The sequence below is a fragment of the Spea bombifrons genome, chromosome 2, assembly GCF_027358695.1.
Source record: "Spea bombifrons isolate aSpeBom1 chromosome 2, aSpeBom1.2.pri, whole genome shotgun sequence".
Lineage (NCBI taxonomy): Eukaryota > Metazoa > Chordata > Amphibia > Anura > Pelobatidae > Spea > Spea bombifrons.
In genome coordinates this window covers 34,102,910-34,123,142 of record NC_071088.1, presented here as the reverse complement: position 1 = coordinate 34,123,142, position 20,233 = coordinate 34,102,910, and the positions used below count along the sequence as shown (strand labels likewise).

General features: G+C 38.8%; 1 protein-coding gene across 1 annotated transcript in view; it reads right to left on the bottom strand.

Annotated features, from left to right (window-relative positions):
- Positions 1-1,220: 1,220 nt before the first annotated feature.
- The window catches only part of LOC128474981 (uncharacterized), a 164,057-nt gene continuing 145,044 nt past the window's right edge, over positions 1,221-20,233 (bottom strand). The window contains exons 11-13 of the mRNA XM_053457435.1: positions 18,693-18,775; positions 10,222-10,369; positions 1,221-1,439 (exon numbers count right to left, since the gene is read on the bottom strand). Of these exons, the coding sequence (XP_053313410.1) occupies positions 1,281-1,439; positions 10,222-10,369; positions 18,693-18,775 (390 nt within the window). The 3' untranslated portion in view covers positions 1,221-1,280. The remainder of the gene's footprint in view (positions 1,440-10,221; positions 10,370-18,692; positions 18,776-20,233) is intronic.

Sequence of the window (20,233 nt, the reverse complement as noted above, 5' to 3'; positions counted from 1 at the left end):
GGACTCACTTCTTTTGTTTGTTTGAAACCTTTATTAAAAATTTTAACTGGAAAAAATATTGAAAAATGTCCACTCACAGAAAACAAAGCATAAGTACAGGAATCAGAGAGTACATTTGTTAAATATGGTTTACTTTTGATAAAGCCACTGCTATATTAAGTTATTTCTGCAACATACATGATGGAAAGTGACCACAAAGCACATGGTCACTGGACCTATGATTCAATGGAACATAATCACCTGCTTCAGTGGCTCAGTAGTAACCATTGTCATATGTTTAGTATTAACCATGCATCATATGCTCTGTTCAGCAACCCAATGACCATTGCCTTAAATACAGGGGCTATTGGGGATGGTGATGTAACTCGGGACAGGGTCCAAACTTTCCATGATGGTCTACAGATGGATCTCTGAAACTCTGAGTCCCACAATATGTGGTCAGAATAGCAAGGAGCAGGAAAAGAGATTTGTGTTGATTGAGGTGCACATTTTCCAGCTCCATCACTGGAACCGGACCCCATCCTCCATCCCCTGCTGAATACAGCCAAACTGAGAACACGAATGGAAAGGTATTAGGTGGAGGCAAAATCTTTAGGGTATCTCACTATGAAGATATCCCCTATAACATACAATACCCCTGATATAAGTGTCTATTGGACAGGTCACAATCTTTGGTTGCAGTTAAAAATATCAAAGCTATCTATCTATCTATCTATCTATCTATCTATCTATCTATCTATCTATCTATCTATCTATCTGTCTGTCTGTCAATGACTCTTTTACCAGATAACTTCATTGTTTTTAATGAATATGATATAAACACAAGCATATTAAGCTTTATCTTACCACATATATATATAAATACATATTTAAGTGTACAAATGTCAGTGATTTTTAACGTCACTGTAGTGGCGTCGTATGAATATATTTGTACCACTTTTTTTTGTTTTGTTCTGGTTTTACGGATGGAAAACTAGGCATTTGGTGTCTTTCATGAAAAAAAGGATGCATTGTGCATTTGCTTCTCAGCATTTCCAGGTATGATTTATCAGGCCATTGGGTCTGCTGTCCTGAGATTTCCGTTTGGTGTGACCCTAGCGTGTGTTATGGTTGTGCTGCGGGGAGCAGCTCTGTGGCATTAAATATTAACAGCTGGGCATTAATAATGAACTATGACAGCTCCTTAATCAGGAATTCCAAGATCGTCCTTTCTCTTCCACTTTCCTTTCCAAACAGGATTTTGTGTGTTTAGCCTTCACATTTCCTAGCATGAGGAATGATCAGGGTCCCTTGTCCCTTAATGTCACAGACGGATAGGAGAATAGCACTGTAGTGTCATCGCACGAATCCTCCTCTTCTAACTGTGCTGTGTACCGCATGTTCGCAGGCTGATACTCCTTAATCTTTGTTCTGTCGAAGAACCTAGACTGAAAAGCAGCCTACAAAAAAAGAGAGTAGAAACGTGAAGTAAGCCATTTCAATAAAATGTTTATTAGGTTTATTTATCAAGTTTTCTCAGTGATCAAAGCACTGTGGTGTGGCAGCTGGTAGCAGGCAGTTTTGTATTTACAAGCCCTGATTAACTTTCAAGGTCAGGTTCTATCGGACAGAGGGGAGCGGATGATCTTTTCTATTCATGTAGCTTGCTCTGCTGAACTGCGGATACCGACAGGAAAAAACAGAAACACTATAGGCATCCAACCAACTTCTTTGTAACCCAAAGTCTGCATTTTGCTTTGCTGAAAGCACTTGGGTGCCACTTACCTAGAAGAAAGTTGTGCATCTGCTCCTTTTCATATAGATATGGAATAATGGGACACTGCCATCTAATGCAACTAGTTGGGGGTGGTGTAAGGGTGCAAATGCATATCCGGGAGATTAGATTTTTCTGGAGAATTCATTGATTTCTTTACTGCCTGTAGAGTAGATTGCTGACTGCTTCTTGGTGACTGTCCAGAATGGGAGCGCAGATCACACAGGGTATCTGAAATACCCTTACTCCAGTTTTCCAAAGAAGCAAGCCAATCACCAAACAATTCAATCATCATCTGTCTCCCCAACGTACTCTAGGTGACAATCAAAGGGTGATAACCTTTGAAATGAAACTGGGTATTAAAATGCCCCTTGGTCCTTTTGATACTACCCTCATCTATCAAGGGATGAGACATTACAATACAGGTAATACTGGCGGCTCATTGCTACAGGCAGTAAGGACTCGGAACTGAAATTATAGAATGAAAAATCATTGCTAAACCAGGAACTCCCTGTATCTCAGCCACAAATTCATGTTCCCACAGCACGGCATTGTTTCTACAAAGCCTTGTCCTTATCCTACGTTGAGCCTTGTGCTACAAATGTAGAAGACCAGGGCTTAACCAAATTTGTGTAGACGTGCCGTTGAAATTCAGAAAATTACCATATTTTTATATGTTTGGTATAAGATAAAAATAGTGAGGACCTGGATGTCCATCTTCAGAGTCTCTTCCACTTCATACCACCCAAAATTTCAGGGGTCCAAATTGAGACACCTGGCAAGGGGCAGGGAGAGGCAGAGCTGTCCTTGGAAGTGGGCAGGACCAGAGGTATGGCCACCAACCAACTTACCGGAACAGCCACCTTGCAACGCTAGTCATGCCACAGGACAGATCTCAATTGATTTTACAGCTCCTGGGCCATGGAAGGGAAGATCAGGGCATTTTCCAAACTATATCATTATCCCTACTGCTTGCAATAGCAGGAGAGTGGGATAACTCAATCCGACAGCAGGACTGTGGCTGAAAATCAAGACTGATGGAAGGCATGCTACTTGTGTCAGAGAACCATACAGACTGGACTGAGAATCCAGTAAGCTTATAGCGTAAGGCCCCACATGTTGTTTGGGCAGCAGGGGTCAGTGGAGAGGTTTAAGCACGAACTGATAAATATTTGTAGAATTAAGATGCCAGTCAGATATTAGGAGCTAGCCATTTATCCACAGAGCTGAATATAATAATACAAAAAAACAAGCTTGCTGGCCTTGGGAATTGTCTATAACCAAGGTTAACACATCACATACTCATCCATATCAAATGCCAGCTATTGATTTTTCCATCCTCCCACAGCCTCAGAAGATTGGAAGACCTGATGATTCCATTAAAGAAGTCATTCCTCTTTAAATAAATACATTTTTCCACGAATATTCCCTGAAAAGCACCTATTCTATGTGACCCCTCAATTAAAAAAATGTCCAGGAGGGCTGCTGAATCACCAATAAAAACAATTAAACAAATTGAAGCAAATGCAATTTAAATCACAACTTAATCGAAGACCTATTGACTTTAGTGAGTGGCTGTAGTTATAAACCAATTAGTAGTCTTTTTATTTCAATAAAACTTTTTAATTATTTCAAAGGCTGTCTTTAATATTTTCTGAAATGCATTTGTCTTTGGCAGCTCTGAATATTTTAACTATCTGTGTGCAAGCAACATTAGATAAGTTATTTGGTATATACTGTATGTTACTTTCTTCACTAAAATATCTGATTTCATACATATGCTCTTTTTGTAAAAATTTTACAGTATTAACTACCCCTACATCGCAGCACTTAAATCTCACTTTCTGTCTCTTTATAGCTGATACTGAGTTATGGAGCTCCATAGGTTGCTCTGTAGCTCTCTAAACCTTATAACCTCATTGTGTAGGTAAGGGAACTGAGGACAGAGGTCACTAGTGGGCATAACAGCATAACAAAAAAACAGAAGAAAGTATACACCAGGGTCTTCATGTATGAGAATCACTGAATTGTAAGCAGCATGGAGAATAACCCATGAGATGGCTACATGGAAAAGGATTGTTATATAAGACTTTTGTAGCCTTTTTTTTGCGATCATTTCCTATTATTTTGGGTTTGTGCTAATATTAGGGCAAGTTAATTTAGGTGTTTTGTTTTCTTGGGGAGGGGCTAATCCTTACTTCCCCCACTGCACTAGGGTACATTTACATATTAAAAGTGATCTATCTATTGTTAGCTATTTATACTACATTCTGGAAGCACGTTCTACAATATAATTACAATTTTCCTTGGGTATATCCAGCATCTGAGTGCGTATTTTTAACATAATTAAGAAAGGTTACGTTTTATTAGTTTTTTAAGTGTAGGATACCTTCGGTTTATAACATGGAATAAATACCTGTAATATTTATTTTAGATATATCTGTCCCATACCTGAAGGAAACAAATTGTGGTGACATACTGTATATCTTAAATAGCTGTGAATTGTACATTGACACTGTACATCACTGCATGTAATGCCCGCAGTATCCCTATAAAGAGGAAGTCCCATGGGTTTCTTGGTGGTATAGTTGTGTAATCGGTAGGGCACCTAGTGATATGCGTTTAGTGGTTTAGTGTTAGCTAAAGCAGAGTGATGGAACACGTACCTGATGTTTTTCATGGTTGTCCTGCCAAGTTCCCATTGTTTGGACAATCAACTGTATATTCTTTCTTCCCACCAAAAGTGGCAGCCAAAAATAAGGCAGAGTCTTGTGGCAACGGACATCTGCCATAATTTTTCCCGCCCTTGTATATACAGTATGTGATGATATTGCACGCTACATTTCATGCAAGGCCTTAGCCGGAGCCTTTTGAGCTTCCAGGAGCTATTTAGAAGCATTTAAGATTAAGCATTATGTGTGAATTATGCACATACTTAATGCTTTATTTAAAAAAATGGGCAGGGTGGTGCGAGTTTCCCTTTGACGTAAAATGCATTAGCATATCTCCCATTTATTAATAAATAGTAGGAAACTCCTATAAGGAGACAGCAGAGGGGGAGCTCAGTCGGCCATCCATAGGATGTTCCCAGGTATGGGTAGTTATAGGTATAAGACTGGCTGGGGGCATAAATCTTGCTGTCATTGTACCCAATGTCAACCTCTGACCCTTCAGCCACTGCTGAATGAAACTGGCATCCTTCTGCGTCACCTTTGATACTTTTAGGAGTAAAACATGCCATGGTCCCCACTATTTCAGTGACAACAAATCAGCTTCTTCCTAACCACCAAAGCTGTTTTAATACGTTACTTTTGCTTTAATACAAGGAAAAAATGCATTGGATATGCTCCAGGACACAAAGGCCCCAGTCAACGACGATGCTGTGATGTGTTGCACTTAGCACTTCAAGCTACGAGATTTTGCCACATGCTGATAGCCTGCTGCTTGAATTACCACTTGCCTGTCTGAAGCACACAAATATCTGCTGTACTGTATGTGTTGTCATATGTTATTTCTTTAACACTCCAAGTCACGGGCTCGACCGTCTGTCATATGATAGCTTTCATCTTCTGACAACGTTCACCTTCTCAGCAAAACACAAGTTCGGTCTTTCTCAAGCCTGTCTTTATGTGCTGACTTGAAATTAACTCTGGGTGTCTGTTCCATGAATTGCTCTATAATTATTTCAAGCACTCTTATTTACACAAGATTCTCCTCAACAAAGCTTGGAACTGATGCTCTCCATGGAGATTTGCTCTAGCCACTTTTTGTGCTGAGTGGACTACTGCTTGGCCGTGTTGGACCACATAAATTGTCAGCAATTAAGATTCTTTTTTCATTTTGATAACTGCTGTAAAACATAACTCCATGCACTCTATGAGGCAACTTCCTTGGATTTTAAGAGCCCAAGGGCACATTCAAGGGTTTTCGGGAAGCTTTTGGATGGCCAACCTGTACAATAAAATGTATGTCTTATTTTAGCTGACATTTAAACATCCCTGCTGTATATATCAGAATTGTGCTGCTTGTATTAAATTTTGAATATTTAAGAAAGTTGTTGGTTGATGTTTACATCTGTAAATCAAACCTACTTAAGAAAACATTGATTTTATCAGGTTTCTACTTGGATGCACTCAAATCCACAAATGGAAGTGATGAAATATTAACTCATTGTTGATGATCTGATAAAAAAAATCAATGTATTGTAATTCCACTTAATTATAAAGATTTGCTTTGTAAATAGGAAAGTATGGATACATTTCAAATGAATATAGACGAACACTTGTTTCAAGTAGTGTGTTTAGAGGGATGGCTAAGGGGTAGGGCTTTACTAAGACTCTTCAAGTGGTTTTGTGACCTATTGAGGGTCATTCATGTCTCGATTAAGGTATTTTCTGCTGTTCTCCTATAAATAGTGATTTGAGTCTATGTGCTGATTAACGATGGAGCAAAAGGGGCATTTTATATTATATTGGAGGGCGGCCCTTAGAACCAAGACCATAACTGATTGTGATCCATCCTTGATTGTTTCCCAAAAAGAGAATGTTCCGCCTAAACAAGGGTACTTGGAAGATATGATTTTTACTGATGTTAGGCATGTCAGATTTAAACGTGGACATCTATGGTCCTGAACATTTGACATCTTTTTTTAGATTATGACATCTAACATTTAACATTATGACATCTAAGTATTTAAATCTTTCCATCACATCTCCTCTTTCCGCCAAGCTATACATATAGAGTTCCTTTAGTCTTTTTCCCTTAGTCTATAATTAAATAAATATTCTAAAAAATAAAAAACGGAAAAGTGGTACATGCATACGTATTCACCCCCTTTTCCACGAAGTCCCTAAATAAGATCTAGTGCAAACAATTACCTTCAGAAGTCACATAATTAGTTAAATAAAGTCCACCTGTGTGCCGTCTAAGTGTCACATGATCTGTCACATGACTTCATTTTATATACACAGGTTGGGTTATAAAAAAAATATATCCAAAACTTTGAACATCCCACAGACCACCATTAAATTCATTATTAAGAAATGAAAAGAATATGGCGCCACAGCAAACCTGCCAAGAGAGCATCCGACCAAAACCAGACAAGGAGGGCATTAATCAGAGAGGCAACAAAGAGACCAAAGCTTACAGTGAAGGAGCTGCAAAGCTCCATAACAGAGATTTACGTATATGTCCATAGGACCACTTTGAGCCGTACACTCTACAGGGCTGGTCTTTACAGATGAGACCAAATTGAGCTTTTTGGCCATCAAGGAAAACGCTACATCTGGCGCAAACCCAACATCTCTCATTACCCCAAGAACACCATGGTGGTGGCAGCATCATGCTGTAGGGGTGTTATTCATTGGCAGGGACTGGGAAACCAGCCAGGACTGAAAGAATGCACTAAATGCAGGGAGGGAAACCTCTTCCAGAGATTTGAGACTGGGATGGAGGTTCACCTTTCAGCAGGAGAATGACCCTAAGCATACTGCTAAGCAACACTCGAGTGGTTTAAGGGAAAACATTTAAATGTCTTGGAATTGCCTAGTTAAAGCCCAGACTTCAATCCAAATGAAAATCTGTGGTATGAATTGATTGCTGTATACCAGTGGAACCCATCCAACTTGAAGGATGAGTGCAAAAATCCCAGTGGCTAGATGTGCCAAGCTTATAGAGACGTACCCCCCCAGAGACTTGCGGCTGTAATCACTGCAAAAGGTGGCTCCTTTTTAATTTCAGGTTGTAATGCAACAAAATATGAAAAATACCAAGGGGGGTTTTGCAAGGCACTGTCCCTTCCTCTTCTGGCTACTAATGCCTCTCTATACAACCTAGCACCCTGCTTGCTTTTGGTGACACTTCATTACATGCTTATCTTGAAGTCATCAGAAATAATTGTCACTGACAGAACAGTATCCCCAGTCTTTTATGAGGCACCGTGTGCAATGCCTTACTGAAATCCAGACAGACGATATCTACTCCTCCGTTACCCAGATCTTAGCATGCATCCATATGGACCCAATTACCCAAGGCTGGGAAGGATAATACCAAGCCAAAAAATGACTCCATCCCATAAAACCGTCATACAGTAGCACTTTCAATCCCAGTGAAACTTCTGAGGAAGAAAACTTATTTCCACAGTTGAGTTTCATGTGAATGCACACTTTTGTTATGTAAAACACTGCATGCTGTGTGACATCCGTGGTCTGGAGTGTTTTTCAATATTTAGGTGATATAATTTTAGCTCTGCTTCCCCCGTACCCACTCCCTCCACATCGGCTCAACTAATTTGAACAGAAGTTAAAGTTACCCTCCAAAAAGGACAAGAAAAAAAAACGGTTTAGATTTTTTCATGCTGAATTCAGTGCAATCATTTGCCTTTTTTCTTTTTTTTTCCCAAACATTTAGGGAAAATATATGATAAATGCAGGATTCTGCCCCACATTATGAAAACCCCGAAACAGAAGCAAACACACATCCATGTCCAATTATACGGGATGCAGGTTTCACGCGAGACACAATTAATGATTTATGGGTAGTCAAATAGCACAGGGTTAACAGGCTTAATTCTCCAGATGTGGGAGACAGCAGAGACTCATTATTTATCAGTCCGCACAGACGGAAATAGGAGGATGTCTTACTACAGAAAAAACGCTGAGAAATTATACAAGAGGGAAAAATATATAATTACTGTCACAGAATGTGTAGCAAAACCCTAGGGAAATGTTTTTGTGCACAGGTGCTACGCACATTATGTAAAGGGGTCTCTGCAGTTGAGCATTTCGGATAGCAGTGAGACCCAATAATCCACCCTTTTTCACTTTTGGAACAAACTAGAGATCCATGCCACTTTTTTTCTAAATTCACTGTGGACGTGCAGCCAGTAACAGGTGCAGGCCATTCTTATTTATACTCAAGTGCTGCCAGGGAAAGAAGCGGCCATGAAAAACACCACGTGCCATCAGACAGACATTACCCACCGGGATCTGAGACTGTAGTGTGTGTGTGTGTGTGTGTGTGCAAGCTGTGTCTTTTTAAAATACATTTTTTCATGCATTCTTGAGTTATTAGAATTAGAAAAGGTGACTTCTTACTAATTTAGCTTCTCTCCTTGTTATTTCTACTCCCATAGATTTTTATTTAATTTCAATTCTAATTCAAGAATATATGAAAAATTTATTTATTTAAAATAAAATTAAACAATTTTTAATGCAGTAAAATGCATCGCAAACTTAAAACATTATTATAAGCGCTACCTCCTGTGGGGGCTATCATATGTGTATCCTGGGCTAACTATATTACTATTTTATCATTTAGCAATTTTTTTAATTTTAGAAAACAGAATTGTGGTACACAGCTTTTGGGTTAAATTCGTTTAACAAGGTAGTTATCATTTCTAATGTTTTCTCCTTCAGGTTATTTGTTAAGAAATAACTCTTTACGTGTTTTATAATGAATACGGTGACAGGTTACGTGAGACTACACATATTCTGCTCAGAGTATAACTTTGATTTATAAGAATCAAGGTTTTAAAAAATTGATTTTACTATCATTTTGGATCATAATGAAAAGCAATATCCATCCATTTATATTCAATAGATCCGTTTTCAACAAATGAAAGCAAAATAAATAACCAGTATGACACTTATTCCAATTTAGGATCAAAAATCCCCAAAAGATTTTATGTATTTTAAGGATTTTGAAGTTGGAGGCAGGTAGTTAATAGTTTGCCCCAGTCCCATGCGGAGTACTCCAGATGTCACCAGCACAGATGCACATCTGGGTATGGCCATGTACAAGTATTGCAAAACAGACATTATACATCTGTGTATTAAGTGAAAAAGCTAATTATTTAGACACCAATGGGGTTTCTGACAGCAGCTCTCCAACTATAGGTATTTATAGAGTGATTGTTTTTGAAGCCTCGGGGTCAGTGCTTTGATGTGAAAAAAAAAAGGTCAAATGGTCCAAAAAAATATGCCCAATTTAAGGGCCAAAAATGGATACCAAATACTCAATTTCTTCTTTTTTGGGGGTCACACTCATCGCAGATATATGCAACACTTTTCATTTCTTCCTGGGGCCGACGGCCTGCAGGACGGCCAGATCTTCTTGGTACTACTCCACAAGTGTTGATCGGGTCCAAAAGAGCAGGTTTTCTCCAGTCCCACTCACATAGACTACGTGTGGTTACAATTTAATTACCGTATAATCTTCTTTGAAATAAACTGCAAGTGTATTTATATAAATGTAAATAAATTCCGTTATCAGCTTTCTAACTCGGCTCTCCTGATTCTTTAAAACACTCCCCCTGTAACAAGCTCTCGACAAAATCTTTCGATAATGGCTCACTAATTATGATGATCAATTTGTTCTAATAATGGTCCGTGTCAGCGCTTAACTTGTCGTTAGTAAATTCCCATAATCTCTCCCTGTTTACAGAATGTGACCATTAATAAGATTCTCACCTTGATTGAGGCTATTTGTAGCTGTCTCCAAGTCTCCTTATCCAGTCCAAAGACAAACGCGTTGGCCAGCCCATGAAGCGGCGCACTTATGACATGTAGTAATGTAAGGACGAAAACAGGATGGCTTGGATAAAAGGCATTGTGGATTCTAAAGAAAAATAAATATATGTAAGTTACATTTAATGCAATTATTGTTGGAAAATGGGTCTATAGCATTGAATGAAATGTGTACTGGTTATTAACCTCAAGCTTCAATCAACATGGATTACAGGATTACTACTACTATTGTTGCAATTATTTAAAAATGCCCAATGGTCCTCATGTCAAAGAAAGGTATAAGGGCTCATACAGGGTGTTTCTGAACAACCAAATCTATTTCCAAAATTACCTGGTGAAGTCATTAGTCAAAGATGATACCCTATATGGACAAAAGTATTGTAACACCTGATCATTACACCAACAGGGATTTTATGACATCACATTCTAAATACATAGACATTAATATGTAGATGGTCCTCCTTTGCAGCTATACCATCTTCCACTAGTCTGGGAAGTCTTTCACAAGAAAGGGACATACTAAGGCATTTCAGCAATTCTATGCTTCCAATTTGTGAGAACAGTTTGGGAAAGATCCTTTTCTATTCCCGCATGATTGTGCCCAAGCGTACAAAACAAGATCCATAAAGGTGGATGAGTTTGGTGTGGTCTTGCCCCAAATGATCTACTGGGTGAAAAGTCCCATAGAAACACTCCATAATCTTGTGGAAAGCCTTCCTAGAAGAGTGGAAGCTGTTATAGCTGCAAAGGAGGGACCAACTATATATTAATGTCTATGTATTTAGAATGCAATGTCATAAAAGTGGTTGTTGGTGTAATGGTCAGGTGCCCCAATGCTTTTGTACATATAGTGTACCTTTTATTGGACCAACACACAAAACAAGTCATATAAGCTCTCTGGCTATTTTTCAAAGCTGGCCCAATAAAAGGTATCTCTCTGAAGGAAAGACTCTTTTGAACCAGTAGGGTTATAGCCATTCTACCTACCAAGGATAGGGGTGTGGGAGAGTGAATGGGACAGACCTATCTAATGTTTCCAGAAAAAAAACAGTGTTTGTGTAGCACAACCTGATTATGCATGAAGCTCACATGGATGTTCATGTGGGGCAATAGATTAAACTAGTGTGTGTGAAATACTTAATGGCCATTTGATATGACATTACTTGCTTTTAATACAGTAGAGAAGCTGGCACAAGCATTCAGTTTTTCTTTCAAATGGTAAACACAAAAATTAGGTGGTGGGAGGGGGGTAGGAAGAGATATTAGTATACAACTTTGTATATACATCATTATGTTCCTTCACCACACATAGAGCCAGGTTTACGAGCTCCTTAGAACTGCATTGATCCTCCGAGCCAAAGAGTTTACAACCACCTGAGGTCTGAAGGATTTAGAGGATGCTGTTCTATTCCATTACATATAACTCAGCAGGATTGCTCTCCTAAGTATTTCTAATCCTATCCTCAAATAAAACACATGGAGAAGCGTAAGTTAATTTTGAGTCATACAATAATTTATAAATAAAAAAAAGAACAAAGCAATGTTATTTTTGAGCAATACTTCAAAATTTGCCAATACGTTTTGCTTATTAAGATCTCATCTGGCTGTATTTATGGGAAACTTGTATTTATGGATTATGATTTGCCTAGAGCCCCATTTCTAGGGGTTTTAGAGCCACATGGGAAGAGCAGAATAAACTCAGACAGAAGGTCTTGGGGAGCAAAGGTTTATATCATTAACAATTAATATAAAACAGCACAAAAAGCTGTGAAATGTCAAACAGCGCTGGATTTACATAGGGGCTAACTCAGGGCTCGACAAATCCCAGGCGCCAGGTCGCCATGGCGACTCAGAATTTTGTCCTGGCACCTAGGAGTTTGTCAGCCTCTTACATTCACAAAAAAATGCCCCCCTGTCACCACGCGGGGGCGCTGCTGTTGCTGTCTGCCCAGGAGTCTGGGCAAGACAGCACAGCCACTCCGAGCCCGCCCCCGAGCCTGTGATCACTCCCACGGAGTGATCCTGTAGGCTGAAACCGCGATTGCAGAGAAACCTGCAATAGCGTTTTCAGCTGCCACAGGCAGCTTCAGGAAAGGGGGTTCAGTGTTGATTGGGTCCCCACACAATGAATGCTGTGCTTCAATGGAACATCAGCATTGAAAGTGTTAAAAAAAATATATATATCAAAAAAAAATATTTAAAAAAAAAAAAACCCCAAAAAACAGCACTGACCTGAAAGTCCAGGGTGCTTCCAGGTCAAATGCTGTGAGTTTAGTAAGTGGGCTGATGATGATCAGATCACTCCTAACCAACTGTTAGTTTAAAAAAAAATCCTGGCTCCTAACTTTTTTAGCTGGCGCCTAGGTTCACAATAAATTTGTCAAGCCCTGGGCTAACTATAATATATATATATATATATATATATATATATATATATATATATATATATATATATATAGTGCCCACCTCTGCCTTCTTTTTAAAAATGTGTGACATCACAGAATCAGAGAAGGGAATCGCTTATTGTCACTTGTTTTTTGTCCTATTAATGAACAGGTCACCAGAGAACAGCCTCTGTATGTGTCTGTATAATGATATCAAACGCCTTAAGATTCCTTTTTTTTAGTGTAAACAAATTCAACTTATTTTCCTTTATACCTAAGAAACCCCTGCCCGGTTCTGTCCACTGCCATTTCTTTCAAGTCTATTTGGTGCTTGCTCTTAGCTTGGCCATATCCGGTTCTGGGAATTTCCAATGCATCCTCGTGGAGTACCACCACCACAGGATTTAGGGAGCAGTCAGTTATAGTCCACTAGGAATACAGATAACAGACACCTTTGTCAATCGGTTAACTACAGGAAGCAGAGCAATCATATGATTACTTAGATTAATACACTGTGCCAGGCTCTATAATACACATGATTAATATACAATAAATTAGGCTTCAATGAAGCGTAGTTTTAATTTAACAGTTATTATCATGGTAGAACATAATAAATGCATGCTGCTCACATTTCACAGTCATTTGCACACGCACATATACGGTATATATATATATATATATATATATATATAGCACAAGTATTAAATGTAAAACCATTCCTAATTAATATAAAACAATTAACAGAACCTTTGGCATTATTCTATATGTGCCATACCAATGGGTGGTAACATGGGTGACACTATTATAAATGTAGATTACGCGACTGCTTGCATTAAGTTCATCTGTAGAGACTGGATGAGAATACCAGGGAATTCTAGCTTTTGGGCTAGAAACTCTGTGAAAGTTCATTACTTGGCCTCCAGGGCAACATTTGACCTCTAATGGGAGAGTGGTAAGGAGTGTGACCTTGAGTCATCATGTTCCGCCGAGAACTGGATGAAAATGTACATCTCCTGCTGCAAATAAATTCTCGACATCTTTTTAATGTTTTTGCTTTTAAACACCTTTATAAGAGGATAACAAAGTAAAATGCAGAAATCTATCCGTTCCTCCTGCCGTACTGTAGTCTCAGCATGTGGGTAAGAATTACTGCAGGTACTGCACTTTACCTCCTTAGTATTTTAAATACAATACGTGTCTTGTCCTTTATAACACAAGTTAAAGAGGCGCATGCATTGGATTTGCAATAAAGTAAAATCATTTGCTTTTGAATTCAATAAGTGTCCAAAAGCAATTAGAACAGGCTCTTAAAAGAGAGCTATGGCTCTTTCAGGATTTGTGTCACCCTACCCTTTGCTTTACCTTAATTTGCTATTTAAATGGAATTACAGGCCTTTCCTCTGCCCTCCACAGTTGGGTTTTATAAAACTGCAGTCATCCAGTCTTGGGAACGTCTGATAGACTTATCAGGGCTAGCTTTCATCAAATGTCCCTAAAGAGACACTGTGGCGAGATGATCAGATTATGCCAGGTTTTCTCATGTCCTCTGAATTTAAGGAAAGCCTTAAAGAAGTTTGAATGACATAAGTGGTGATAAATGTGGTGATAAACTTGAAGTGGGAATATATAGCACTTTGGATTAAAAAATTAGTCCTATAGATGTCATTTCTTTTTGATGTCATTACTTTTGTGATTGAATCAATACATTATTATTATCATATATGTATGATAATGAAGAACCAGGACTACTTACATAAACTCACAGTTTTTGGTGGTAGACAAGAACCAATTGGTCCATCTAATCTGCCCGTTATAAATCACGTTTTTTATCCTAACCAATCTTGAATGCTTTTACTCTGTTTATTACTAGAATGGGGGAATATTGGACAACATCAAAATTAGTGGGTCCCATCACTATTGCACAGTGCAGAATGCTAAACCATAATCTGAACCACTTATAAGGTTAGAATGAAATAGAAAAAAGGGGTACTTCAATATCATTTTCATGCTAATACTATTGGAAACGCCATAATTCTATCTTTTTTTTATGGAAGGTTTTCTCCATTTTCACTGTGCTTCATTTGAAATCACTGGCCTTGGGAGAATAATATTCCATTTCTCCTCCGTTAACGTGCGCTGTATTTCCTGGTGAGCTGGAATCGAAGATTGTTGTCGTCCCTGCTGCTCTTAGAAGAACCCTGAATCTCTATTAAATTATTTCAGTCCAATGGCAAGAAAGATAAATCTCCTCACAGCGGAGCAGAGCACAGAGGAATGACAACACGGCCCTCAGCACAGTCCTAGCTCTTTGGCTTAATCCTGAAGGCATTGGGTCAATGCGGTGTCAATGGGTCTCTTAAGTTCAGCACAGGCATAAAGTTAACCAGTAAAACGAGACCACCCATGTTTTTGAATTAAGCCTTTTCAGCATGAGATGGGGTGATTTTGTTCAGAAATGTTTTACTGGTGAGAAGCTTTTCAATGCTAACAATGTGCTTGTTCTTTTTCCATCGTACATGCATAGTTCTTATTAGCGTGTCTAAGAGGGCACTGGATACTATTTCTTACTGTTAATGAGTTCCTTGCAAGCACAGAAGAAGCTACTGTTCTAGGCTTCAGTTTTATAGATTTGGGAAAAAAAGGGATTTGACAATATTTTAAGTAACGATAGCGAATTCAAGGGATCTCCTTTCCTGACCTAAAAGTCAGGTGACTGAGAAGACGTAAAACCACCCACTCCAAGCAATACAAAATCATTATTTCTGGGTTTAACGATTGTATTTTCTATTGGCAAAATACATAGAGCAACTTCTCTGCCCCACGGCCAAAGCGCACAAACGCAACCAGATACCCCACATACACTTAACTGATTAGTTTGGGGGGGATCATGGCAGAACTAGTTTTGGATGGTGGAAACAACGTATAGCAACAGCTGTGTAGTAGTGACAGATACCACGCAGTCATAATGCTCTGAGATAGGAGTTAAAATAATACTTCCGTTAGAGGACTTTGGATATATGTCGGTAATAGCGTAATGTTCGGAATCATTTTTATTTCATTTTTGTGCATATCATCTATACATAACTTCATCTGAAGACTAAGAAAGAATCATGTATGCTAGAATGACCAAAAGGGGTAAAGCATTTTATATAATGAAATATATGTCATACCTCTGAAAACAATCTTTTTAGGTATTGTTTCAATCAGATTTAATTACAATTTTTTTCAGTATTAAGTATTTTTATCATTACACAAAATCCATCTAATATATATATATATATATATATATATATATATATAATTATATATATATATATATATATATATATATATATTCATCTCCTCTATCCTAGGTCTAAAGCTTTTGCGACACGCTACGGAAACCCTAGCTATCTTCTAACCCCATAGTGTTGTGGAGGTGGTGGAAACACAAAGCTATCATCGTGGCACTGAAATAGCTGCAAATAAGAGAAAACAAACAATGTTGTGGGTTTCTCCAGAAAAAAAAACAGAAGGAACCCTGCAAGTGCTCATCCTCTTCTTGTGCTTGGTGGATAGAATGAGGAGATGCTGCGCCTTCTGCGTCATACCCCTTACCATGTGCATAGGACAGATATTATCTTGATTAGCCTATTTCCCTCATCCCAACCAGGCTGTTGAGTACCCGGTGACCTGAACACCATCTGAGTGAGTCAATTGTTATTGCATTTATTGAGTGCTGTGTAAGCTAGAGGACCAGAGGAAAAACCTTGTCCTCTGTGTATGTATATATTAGGGGTGAGTTACCTGCTGGGATGTACCTTATACCATTGACACTCAGTTTAGGACAATGCACTATAAGTTGCAAAGTGGATGGCAAATGATCAGCTTAACACCTGGCGCAAGCGCATTGCTGGGGCTGCCCTGCAAGTGGATCATGTAAAACTAAGTGCTTCAATGATTATTAGCCTAGACTGCCTTTTTATGGATAAGTGGTGCTGATTCTTTACTTGCAGCTGCCCTACAAGTAACCCTGAGTGGAAAGTCCTCTCTGACACGTGCCTTTACTTTTAAGAATGTAGCAATAGCTTCACGCTTTAAGCGAAGGCAGCACGATCAACCGTTAAAAAAGGGTGAGGGCAAAATCAGTTAAACTTATTAAGGAGAGACCTACATGGCACAGTAAGGATTAAAAGTGTCAAGTTTCCAGCACCAATGATTCCACGCTTTCTAACATCTACTTTGTCCCTGACCTCACTGGTGTTAAAACCGTCAGTACAGCTGTGTCTACAGACATGTCTCAGCTTGGGCACAGCTTGTAGCCCCGACTGACTGATCTCATACCTGAGATATTTCTTTAATTAGACAATATCAGTTTACAGAGCTAGGCAATATTCTTTACCACATTATGGGTCCAGGTGCTTCAGTACAAACGTAATTTGTGATGTTCGTTGACTAGGGCAACCTGCCGAGAGCAATTCCGTCTTTTTGCGTTTCCTAAAATAATAATGTCAGCTATGTGGATATAAACTGCCTTCCTGCAAGTGTAATAATTCTCGCGTCCTACCATACAGTGTGCATTCGTCGTTCACACAGAGTGGCTATAATGTGCAGGTGTTCTCTTCACCAATAGAACATTTCCTCTTCTGTATATGAGTCACTGAGAAATTCTTCCAGAAGGGATGGAAAATCAAGTCTCAGGTCACAGTGCTCCCCTTTAGTGTTTTCTTATGGAAGGTAAAGATGTTTAATGGTTTCTGGAAAGCAATTACATTCAACGTCAAACTGCTCTCTACTCTATGCGGAAAACACTTAGCATTGTGTCTATCAGCATAACTAAATTCATGAATTATAATTACCTGTTGCACAGGCGCTTTATTTTTCAGGATAATTATTTTGAAGATATTTACTTCAAAAGTTAGCCATAGGGATTTTGAGATCTGGGTTTTCGACAGGTTGTATATTCCAAATAGATTAAGTGTAAAGACTGAAAAAAAACCTCTAATGATAAAAAAAACCCCTCTAATGATAAGATTTCCTCCTGTGCATTTTTACTGCATGCAAATTGGTGCCGGTATGCTCTTTCTATGGGAGCATTTCTGTCTTGTTTGTCTCTTCCCCTACCTGCTTCTACTGAATGCAGGAAGTGTACTTAAGTATGCTCCTCACACATGCATTATCCCTTAGAAATCAACATGAGCCATACTCCCATTGCAATCCATGTGCAAGCCAATCACATGTACATGCTACAGCTGCCATGACGATTTCCCAGTCAAATAACCTAGATGTTAATTCTTGGTAATAAATCGTGGCAGATTATGAAGTAGTCTTCACAGTAATGACATGGGATGGGACTGAGACAGTTAAGCTTTGTATGGTAGCCACCACACCGCTGCATCCACAATGTTCAGAGATTACTTTGCCATTCGGTTATCAAGACAGACATGCATTCCCGGAGATAAGGCTCTTTTCTACTGTGGTCTTTTCTCTACAATAGATGTCAACCGTCACAGCTGTTTGAAAAGACAATGGCGTGCGATGTTTAGTGTCCTCATTCTTACTGGTCTTTGAGGAAGCCAGCTTAATTAACAAGGTTGTTAATTTTAATTAAGTGCAAATATTTTACAATTTGCAAAACTGTTTAAATGTCACCTTTTTTCATGGAAAATATGTGTGTCCATTAAGTTAGTGGCTGTTATCAACAGTATGTCAGTAAATGTATGGGCTTTCATTTGTCTAAGGTTAAGAAAATATTTGAAATGAGAGATCCTCGTGTATAATCTTCATTCACATATTTCAGGGGGGCTGCAATCTACAAATTCCACATCATGCATACAAACCGCTATGAAATCATGCATGTGTGGCCGGATGGCACACGCAATGTCTGTACACAACATAGATGTGAAAGCATGTTCCCTAACTTTAAGGTCAGCTGCCCTGACACATGCCATGATCGGTGAAAAAAGCATGGGGCAAAATAATTTCACAATGGTATTCCTCTGGAATGCATAAAACATGATTTTTCTTCACCACTTTATGTATACTACCAACCTGTTTAAAAGTGGGAACAGGGACACTGCCAGGTACACGCATGGGTACCACTTCAGAGGTTTGATCTCTTCTGCCATCATAATCTGGAAGAAATAACCATGAAACAGAGATCAGATACTGTATACCATACATCATATCAATATTTCTTCAAGGATCTTTGCTTGCATTTTTGGAATGCGTATTCTCTGTAGCAAGGGCCACATGTCAGAGGGATTAACATTATGGCAATTGTAGTTCATTTTTAGGGGTTCTGGGGGGTGCAGGTGCATTTAAGACAGAGATTAGTGGTTCTGTACCTTCTGCCGTGTTTCATGATTATATTGGGAAGTTAGATAGAGATGTGTGACTGCTTACTTAATGTCTTTAAGACCTATAACTAAGGTGTGCCACTCGGCATGCATTAGACCTTATTGCACAAGTAAGTGAGCCCCATAGAACCTAAGAAATTATACCGGGTGTCTCAAAACTAGACCATCTGTCATCCTTCATGTTAAAAAAAGCATGTTTTGATTAACAGCACACAATAGAATACTCTTTTATCCTATTAATAGTAAAATACTTTTGTCACGGCACAACTCTTATACAATTAACAATGGAGGAGTCAGCAGACGCCCCCCGATTCCAGGTATGTACTATTTTACTCTATTCTGCCGGTTAGGTGAGCTTCAGTAAAGATATATCAACTCCCCATATACGTTTTAGAAATTGCATTGCAGAGCTGACCTGATGGTAAAAGCTGGTATATTAAATATTTAGTCGAATTACTGTATATTGCTACTAATGTAATGTATATTGCAGGAAAATGCTTTGATACACCCATAAATATGCCATCGGGTAGGAACATTCTATTGCTAGCATCCAGAGCGAATGCTTCTTCCCAATAGGGCATGATAATCTGGTATTGTCACCCTTCGGTGCGCAGGATCCCAGATTATGCTAACCTTGTCTTCTCTTTCATCGTGTCGAGCTGCTCTCTTCACTGATTAGGCGATGAGGCGCTGGCACTTATGTTAAGGCAGAAGGAGCAGGCCCGGGGAACAGAGATAGGAGCGGGAAGCATTTATTACTTAGATCAGGATCTCTAAGTGGCAGGGAGAGCAGTCATTCTGCACAGGCTGTCATTTGGGCAGTCACTGTACAATCTATCGTGATGCCGAGGCTACTGAATGGGAAACCAAACATCAAGGCAGTCTTTAAACCTCCAGATATTAAAAAAAATGGGTTGTCAAAAGCATAACCTTTCTTCTAAATGTCATCTTGCTTTTTTTTTTTTATTAAAGTCTTAACCGTTTACTGAAAAATATAAAGGGGAAACGTCTGCACCACCCTTTAATCGATATTAAAAAAGAAAAAAACAATTACTGCACAAAAATAATATTAGAAATTCATTTTCACAATACATTAAAGGGCCAGTTTGCACCTTATTTGCTTGCCCTGTCTTATACTTTTTATAGCATGGGAGAAGTTTTGGTTCATCAATGCACTAAATAGCTATCTATCATCCACCATGTTTATGGTGGTATCTTCTAAAACTCAGCATG